This window comes from Morone saxatilis, unplaced genomic scaffold (assembly GCF_004916995.1).
Source record: "Morone saxatilis isolate NCDOM2014 unplaced genomic scaffold, NCSU_SB_2.0 Contig7, whole genome shotgun sequence".
In the NCBI taxonomy this organism is placed as follows: domain Eukaryota; kingdom Metazoa; phylum Chordata; class Actinopteri; family Moronidae; genus Morone; species Morone saxatilis.
This window is the reverse complement of record NW_023340246.1, coordinates 22,962,742-22,972,318: the sequence shown is the minus strand read 5'-3', so window position 1 is coordinate 22,972,318 and position 9,577 is coordinate 22,962,742. Positions and strand designations below refer to the sequence as shown.

At 45.9% G+C, this 9,577-nt stretch overlaps 1 protein-coding gene across 1 annotated transcript in view; it reads right to left on the bottom strand.

Moving 5' to 3' along the window:
* si:ch73-212j7.1 (centrosomal protein of 170 kDa protein B) overlaps positions 1-9,577 on the bottom strand; it is a gene marked incomplete at its 5' end in the record, with an annotated part of 20,242 nt that overhangs the window by 9,731 nt on the left and 934 nt on the right. The window contains 6 exon segments of the mRNA XM_035679211.1: positions 2,410-4,140; positions 5,374-5,491; positions 5,665-5,841; positions 6,667-7,772; positions 8,075-8,590; positions 9,186-9,293. Coding sequence (XP_035535104.1) covers positions 2,410-4,140; positions 5,374-5,491; positions 5,665-5,841; positions 6,667-7,772; positions 8,075-8,590; positions 9,186-9,293 — 3,756 coding nt within the window.

Genomic DNA, 9,577 nt, shown 5'->3' with positions numbered 1-9,577 from the left:
GTGAGACTACAAACACTCTTTTCTCGGTCAAATAGGCACCAAATTCAAAATTTATGTTACATTTCGACTACATATATAACCCACTTTCAATAAAGATTAATGTTTCCACGGGTGAAATGCTTCTTTAATGCACGTGTCTGATAAGAGTCGATGTGATAATATTCAGTAAAAGTGGTAGCGCCACCTTGTGGTAACCAGAAATATAATTTATTACACTTTTATGTATTTCTCCCAGCAGATTGACCACATCCAGCTGAAAATATGGTCAGAAGACCCTTAGACGGTTGACAATGACATCTTATGTTTTTTTTTTTAAACCGTGTTGCCGTAGCGACGCAGCGAATATCACCTTGTCGTTTTAACATTTGATCGCATTTTGTGGGGGCTAAACAGGCTCAACACCTCATGAAACATCCTACATGGCAGCATTTTACATTTCATATGGATGTTGCCTGTGGGTGTGTCAAAATGGCTCGATAGCGCCCCCTACAAACTTTCAAAAAAACAGCCCTGGCATCCTGTTTAACTGGCATATATGAAAATTGGGTGGAACATGTATTACGTCAGGATGTTCAAAAAAGCCTCTTAGAGCCATATCCTAAACAAAACAGGAAGTCGGCCATAATTAAATTAATGTCAATTTCTGGCACCATTTGCGGCAATTTCAGGGCTTCCATGTTGAACAAACTCCTAGTGAATTGATCAAAACAACTTCAAAATTGGTGACTACAATCCAAAGAAGTTCAGGATGTTATGTTATTAAAATCTTTACATTTGGTCAAACGGTGTGTCCGTGGCGTTCCTTCAAAAATTAGCCTTGACATGACAATGGAAACCTAACTGCAGTACAGATTCTCCATTTGGACCCAAACTTCATAAGTTTGTTCAGTGCCAATGTTCAGTCGCTGTCATAGCCGAAGCTCGGTGTTGTCATGATATACTGGTGAGTGACCCGACAGCATCACACCCCGACGTGCACCAAGTGCGAGGGCCGATCATCACTGCTTGCAGCTTTAATTATTATTAAGGGTGATGATTGCTTAGAGCAGCGACAGAGAACTTTGTCCACATTATCCTAATATTGCTTTGGCATTTCCCCTCAGTTACAGTTCCAAGATACAGACACACCCAAACCTGGACCAAACATGACAGAGAGCGATGGAGAGACTGTAAAGCTGTGTTTCCATGGTAACAGCAGCAGACTCCAGCAGCTCGAACACAGCCACTCACCAGGGACAGAAATCTGATGTGATCCACAATGATAGTAAAAGGGAAGCAGAAGAATAACGCACCAGCAGAATACTAAAACAAAGCCTGATGTAGTCATTAAATAACGATGTGTGTTTGTTGTGGGTGTTTATCAGGGGGAGGGAATTACAACACAGCTGGGTACTGAGACTCACTGGAAAGTATCTGTCTGATAAGACTGATTGACTTTTTGATCAGATTTGCAATATATATATATATATATTTTTTTTTTTATTTTATTATGTTTTTTGAGAAAGTTCTTGTCTGGCTGCTCGTATCAACAGTTTCAACTTTGGCTGCTTTTGTTTAATGACTTTTTTTCAATTTTGGTACAAATACAAATGTTCATATTGTGTGAAGTAAATGAAGTCTGCAGCATCACATGAGTCATCTAATGTCCAAAGAGGGCTAAAACAAATTTATTTATCATTATTTTGACAGATATTGAGATATGGTAATGATTAGTGGTTATTTTCATTTCATTTTTACTGAAAAAACTATTAAAATCATGATGATATGACATTTGTTTGTACCCCATCTAGAGAATTTGTAGGTCTGGGAATCTCTGCAGAACCTAATTATTATGTCATTTGTTACATTTGACCTTTATCAAAGAACTGCTGCTTCTGTGATTTCGATTTTGCACTTTGTCATATTGCGATTTCGATAATATTTTGATTAATTCTGTCTGTAGCACACATTGTAGGTGCCATACAGACAGAAGTAGAAGTGCAGGTAAAGCTGCAAGGATATGATAAATATTGCTATAAAATGTCTGGTTTCTGAAACCCACACTGTCGGGATGTAGGCTTACACAGAAAACAATGGATGCAGGGTATCGTTTTGGTATAGGTGCTGATATTTCAAATGGTAGGCAGCCTTGATGAAGAGAAGCACGAGATTCAACAAACCTTCTGGTGATACCACTGACATTTGCATCAAGCTGGCAAATCATTTTACCACTTATGAAACCCGACTAGGCGACAGCAGAGACCTCAATTCTTCATCCCTGATCATCAAAGATTACATTGGATAGATGATGAGGAGGTTAAGGGTCAATATCCAGACACTAACACAGTCCGGTAACCACATAGAGAAGAGAAGCAGGTGAAAAGGTACTCTATGTCTACATTTGAAAATACAGTTCTAGCCAGGACTCACCAGTGCTGGGGTACTTGGCTCCGCTGGACCGGGTACGGGTCAGGGGTTGCTTCCCCAGAGCTCCACCCCCTTTGGTAGCTGCCTGCCGGGCGTCGCCAACAGAAGTCTTCCTAGTGGTGACAACAGACTCAGAGTTCCGATTAGATAAACCAGGCCGGCCCGTGGAGGATGTCTCATTGTCGCTGGGAGCTGTGAAGGAGCCGGTTCTCTTTCTGGGCATCGCTAAGATGTCAAGCCTGGACAGCTTCTTCCCCTCAGCAGACACTTTGGATGGTGCAGGGATATGGTCTGAGTTCTGGGAACCCCGATCAGTCTCAGCACCTTCATTATCTGAGGCCTCGCCCAGGCGTGCACGTCGAAGCATGGACGCCCGGGTTGGCCGTGGTGCTGACAGGCTATTGGAACGTGTCAGAACCTGCTGAGCTGCTGTCTTGGCCGTCTTTCCATTATCTTCTTTCTGAAGAGGGGCGATGACTTTCTTGCTACGGCTGGACGGACGGGAAATTTCATGGTCAGATGATGTTGTTTCGGTCCACTGTGGACCAGAACCCTGCTGTCCCTCGGACAGATCCAGAGATCCACGATTGCCCGCACTGCGGCGCATCTGGAAGCGCTTTGTTGCTTCTGCCTTGCTGGAGGCATCTGTTGTCACCTGGTTGCGGCGTTTCTCAGAAAGCCGTTCACGGGCGGTTAGTTGCCGTCCCTTCTCTTGGATAGATGGGCTGGAAGAGGACTTCTCCTTCTGAAGGCTGCTGATGGCGGGACGCTTTTTAGAAGAAGAGCTGACCGGAGTGTTTTTGCTACTCACCTGGCTTACGGTGCTTGCTGTGTCCACATCCGACTCACCAGAAAGGGAGTCATCCATGTGCGTGGAGGAGCCTCCTTTCTTTGAACTACGACCGGAGCCAGATGATGGGAACTTGGTGTCCAGAGAGGACAGAGTCCCCTCTGCCTCCTGAAGGAAGGACTGCGTGTCCTGGATGTTCTCCCTCCTCTGCTCCATATCTCTGAGGGATGGGTGGCTGGAGATGTGGGGAAGCTTCTTCATCTGGACAGTGTCGCTTGGCCGGTCTTTGGTGAAGCTCTCCTGCCGGACGATGGATGACATGCAGCTGTCTTTAGTGGGGACAGAATCCTTGTCCTGCATTTGGAGGTTTGGAGCAGAGCTATTGGGTTTGACACCTGTCCTCCTGGGTTCGTGTCCACTCAGGTGTCGGATCAGGACGGTGGTAGGGGGAGTTTTTGCTGGGGGGTCGTGTATCCTCTCAGACTGTACCAGGCTCCGGGCCTGGTCAGGTTTGCCTGGACTGTCTTCAGAACCAATATAGAAGGAGGTGGATTTGGTGGAGGGAGACACTTTCTCTGGACCCTTGAACTGAGGACCAGCATCCCCAGGAGACACAGATACAGTCCTGGCCTGATTCTTCTTTGTTTTCTCCAGAACTGGTCCGTCATCTGAGCGGCTGGCGTCACTCAGACTGTCTGGGTCCACATCATCCTGAACGGACAGGCACTGGGTGGAGTCCTGTGGGCGGGGAGGACCAGAGACTCTGTCCAGAGATTCCTGACCCTGGTAAGGTTCATGGCGAATCAGGATACTCGGGGGAATGCTATCCAGCTTTTCTGGAGGCACCTGGGGCAGAAGCCTTCTTGTCCTGGAGCTGTGGCTGGACTCTGACTCAGAGTTATCATAGCTGTAATTCACCATTGCCCGGCTCATGAAGCGTAGATCTACAAAAACGATTTAAATTCTCAGTTTTCACATAAAAACCCTTTACACCTAAAAATAAAGGACTATTAGAGTCCTCATGACACTGACCATGTGAGTCAATATCAGAATTTCTTCCAGCATTTCCCTTTCAGTACTTCCTCACTGCTTTGAACACAAACTGGATGTTACTTTCGTTATGTGATCTGTATCAGGAACAACTCGTTAATTTAGGTGCAAACTGGCATTAGCCAGTGGTCTGATCCCAACGCAGGTCCGTGCAAGAATAATCCAGATAATATTTTTAGGTACAGAGGTAGGTTAATACAGTGGTTCTCAACCTGTTTTGTTAAGCTCGATTCAGCTCGTCAAATCACCAGGGGCTGGTTTTAGAACGTAAGGCATGTCACCCATTTCAACAGCCAATCAGGCTGTAGCAAAGTCAGCTGGTCAAGTCTGTTGCCAAGTGTCATAATGAAATGGGTTAGAAAAGCTGGCAGTAAGAATGAAAGTACAAAGAGTTATTGGTTGGTATGGAGATTATACACTGTCTTGTCTAGTTGTATTGGTGTGAACTAGCAGGCTTTCAGAAGATTGCGGACCGGCGTGTTTCAAGTAGCTGCTAGTTTGAACTTGTTCTTCGGTGTGAACTGGGCTTTAGATGACAGCCCCAGCCAACTCATCAACAACACCATTTATGGTCCAAATTTGTTGATTTGAATGAATTTCTATGAATCAAACATAAATCACTAATCATACTAAAGATGATATAATAATGGGTGTATATATTTTCATACATTGGAACTGTCAATGTTTAGTTTGGTTTGATCAAGTTTGCATTTGTACTAGAACCATATTTTTACCTGACTATTTTATCTCCTCTCCTGCTTGCTAACTAGTTTTCAGTTCCATTCAGATTCCATTCAATTCAATTCAATTTAATTCTAAGTGGCTTTACTGGCATGGGAAACAGATATTCCATTGCCAAAGCAAATGTAAAATATATGTATAGGGTTAGGTTTTTAAATCATTAATTCATTCATTTAATTTTTTTAATAAGTTGAGCTACTCTACAATCTCTCCATGTACCCTCCTTGGTAACCCCTGGGGTGCCATACAAGTACCCCTTGTTGGGAATCACTGGGTTAATGCAAGGTGGAAATGCAGTAAGACACTGTGTGCGCTTGATAACGAGCTCTGTAAGTTTATATCATTCTCTGAAAAACTGCACAGACTGTTTATAAGTTTATCAGCACCTTCCAGACATTCCCCTTGAGGTGGAGTGGAACCAGGATCAGCATAGCTGTCTGCCAGACTGGCCCAACGGGAAACCCATTTTGGTCCCTCCAGACCTGCTGCATGAGCAGGTGGAACCTAGACATCAAAACAACATGATGAACAACATTAGCAGACAACAGAAATGTGGTACCAAAGAGTCCAACAAGGCTTGACAGAGTAAGTATGTAACAGGAAAAACTGAGGGAGTAACAGCATTAGTCTGCATGCACTGGGATTAGAACATGCCACACAGGTTCAGTGTTTTTTACCTGTATGGGGCCTGTTGGGGGGCCGCTGATAGCAGCTGGGATAAAGCCATGCAACGAGTCCATAGTGCTACCATCGCTAGGAAGGTTAGCTTGCTCATCCTTGCCATCATTTATTACAGGTCTATACACTCCTGTGTTCACACCACTGTACTCTGGAGAGTCGAGGACACCAAACACCTGTCAGAGCACAGGGCATGCATGAGGAGGGGGGGCAGGATCATGGCAACAAGAAGGAGCAAGAAGGACAAGAGGTTTCATGCATCCCTATAGCTGCCTATTCAAACATGAAAATAATTCAAATTTTCAGATACGTATAACGCTGACATTGAAAGGCAAGGATCCCCTACTTTTTGTTTATATAGGCAAATCTATTGTAGACTTTTAACTTGTAGACTTTTTTTTTAACTAGTTGAGGGCCACACCCACAACAACAATGGCTTCAACTTTAGTAAATAAACCATGTCTTTTCTGTTGTCACTCTCAGTGCAGAGCAACCTCCTGCAGTTTATTCGCCATGTGCAGTAATTCTTGAGTATTTATTTTGGTAACGGTTCCACTAACCACAGTAGTTTTTCAGGGAGTTGTTGCACTCTTGGGGGCCAGTCACACAGAGATGCATCACTCCAGGTGCAGCCACTTCAAAAACGTATTGGCAAAGTGCGTTGCTAAAAAGCCTGTGGAGCAAGGCAGCATCCGCAACCGGGCGGTCAGATAAAAATGAACAGAAAAAATGTATTGATGCAGACGTCAAGCTCTAGATGAGTAAACTCTGGCAATGGAAACAACGGTTCTGCGGATGACATGTTTCTTTTTTTTTTTTTCAAAGATATTTTTACAGATGACATGTTTCTAGCAGTGTATCTCTGTGTGATTGGCCCCCAAGTAAAGGTCTTCTCTACCCACCAACTGGTCAGAACTGTAAAGGGATTTGTTTACATGAGCAGTTTGAACCATGAATGCTGCGTCACACTGGGTCTAACTTTATAGACACTGTGAGTTCACCTGGTCGATCATGTTACGAGCCTCTTCCACCTCTTTGTCCTGGGACTCTGTCTCAATGGTGTAGGTCCCAGCATCACTCAGGCTGTCGTCTTCCTCGTTCCTCATCATCCTCTGGGAGCATTTGGGGTCTGCTGCACGGATGCCCTGGGGCAGCATGGGGGACAAGGGAGGCCCAGAGGAGTGGACTGGAGATGCAGTCTGGGCAGCAGGATTGGTGGGGACTGACGACTTTGACATTGCTGGAGGCTGTAAGGGGGAGGTGGGGTAGGAGACTGAGGAAGGTGCTGTAGGTTCCTGGGGGGAGGGAATTCTGGCTTGAGGAGGCGACACCATCACCGGTGGTGCAGACATTGGGGGCGGGGATGACTTGTCACTCGTGGGGGATGAATCCTGTTGACCAGAATCCTTCAGGAATTCAGCGGCAAACTCCTGGGCAAGCTTGGACTTCTTCCCGACACTGCCGAAGGGTCTGATGATAATACCAGAGGAAGAGCGAGAGGAGGAACCAGAGGAGGCCACCTCCCCCTCTGTCTTCTCCCTCTTCAGAGAGCTTGACCTCTGGGGGCCGCCGTGGCCCTGACCTTTCAGAGGAACCGTCACCTGCTGGGTGGGGGGGATGTGGCCATGCACAGATGCAGGCCTCTCGCCACCTTTCCGCCGCTCCAGCTTGGCCTTCAGGGCAGAGTATGAGTCAGCGTGGGCGGGGTTGTGCGTGAACGACTGCGAGCGTTTTTTGCGCGGGTTGTCATCGAAGAACTCAATGATAAAGGCCTGCTGGGTGAGGTGCTCAGGGGGGGGCTGCTTGGACGTTTCTGTGGTGGGGGAATGAGTTTGAGGAGGACTCTGGGACAGGGGCCGCTCTGGGGCTCCAGGTGAGGCTGGGGCCGGTGTGGGTGGAGAGTGCTGCAGTGGCTGGTGGAGTGTCTCTGTTGGAGCAGGTAGCTGGCAGTGGACAGACTGAGCTGACTGAACGGTCTGCTGTGAGGCCTCAGACTGCTCTGATTGGATGGAGTGCTGAGACTGGACAGAGTGGTGGGATTTACTCCTCCTTCCTTTGAGAACTGGGTCCTCAGAGTCGCTCTGGGTTCCATCCTCATGATGGTGACCTGACAACAACAATAAAAACATCAAATCTCTCTATGTTACTCAATATGAACCTTGGAGTTGAATTCTCTTTATTTGACACATCCTAAGTACTAGGAGCAGTGGTCCACCACTGTGTAACTCCCGGGAACCAACTCCAGACCGGAGCCAGTGCTTTGGTCAAGGGTACTGACTTCAGAATTACATACATGTGTTAATGTTGGGGGGAAATGGAACACCCAGAGGAAACCCATGCAAACACAAGGAAAACATGCAAACTCCGCACAGAAAGGTAACAGCGGTATTCTCCTATAATGTTTCTGACCTTTGAGGGTCTTGATGTTCATGGCGAGGTCACTCTTGGTGCTGTAAACATCTTCACATGTTGGACGTCTTCTCATCATGCTGACATCACTGTGGACCAGCCAATCAGCCACCTTGCTCTCTGCTGACATCACCTCAGCAGGCGTGGCTGTTGCAATGGGGGTCTTGGTGGGCGGAGCCTGCTGCTTCCTCTGGCGGGTAGAGAACTTGGTGACGTGGTCTTTGATTTTGATCTTGCCGGGCATGCAATCGTCGAACTCAATGGTGAAGGAAGCGTGGCTCTGAACCACGGGTGGAGTCTGGGTTGGAGGGGAGGGCGGTGCCGGGGGCGTGTCCGTGTCCTTGGTGGGGATCTCATGAAGCTCCGCCCCTGAGGTTTTGGGGTGCTGGAAGTCCTTGGTAGGGATCTCAAAGTAGCTTGGCTCGCGGTGGTACGAAGGGAAGATGGTCTTTTGTTGGGGGTCTGACAGAGATCCAGAAAAGTCTGGATCTACGGATGAAGGGTCTTTCTGGGCTTCTGATGTGATGAAAAACAGAGACGTTACCAAAGACAAAAATGTAATAATAATATTTATTACTAGAGGTACTTCTACTACTTTTGTGTACCCCAAGGCTCAAGATATAAATTATAAAGTCATAGATGACAATAAATGCTTCACTAATACTGATATCATTAGTATATTTAGTCAAATTAAGAGAATTTATTGAATTTTATTAAAACAGCACAATTAATCAATCATCAATTAACTTCGTAAGTCCGCCCCTTTTTGCTCTGTGTTCCAATAACAGTTGAGCAAGCCTTGGTCAGAACCTCAGTCAACTTCCTCCTTTCTTGTGCTTAAATATGCTATGTGCTAAGCTAACATTTTGAAGATGGTTAAAAGATATGAGACATAGTTCCATCGTAAGTTAGTTAATGTTAGCTTGCTAATTAGCTTTTGTTTTGCTAACACTAGCCATCAGATGTAACTAGCCAGCTAACAATTAATGTAGATTAGCTAGCTACAGAGCAATTTTCATTGTGCATCCATGACGCTTTCTTATGTCCTGTTCCTATGGGCCTGTACGGCCCATAGGAAAAAAAACTCCTGGAAGAGTGATAACATTTTTACCTGCATGATGGTCATCGCTGGTATGAACTTTACTCCCATAATCTTCCTCTCCCCACCAGGAAGGCTGACCATACAGAGGAGTGGGCCGACACACCGGAGCCTCTGTGACTGACACACACACACACACACACAGACACACACACACACACACACACACGTTTCATATTAGATTCAAATTCAGCTATGGTAGCTTAGTGGAAGTGACAACGCAGAGTTACTCCCACATTTGTATTGGCTCTGGTTTTCAGAAGGGTTGGTACATCTGGTTTCATCCAGTGGCTGTGAGGAAATCAGGAAGGCTGCGATCACAGGGATATTTGATATCAGTTTAACTTCTTTACTACAGTACGCTGATAACAGTCAGATAATCTGATTACAGTCTAATAACAGTC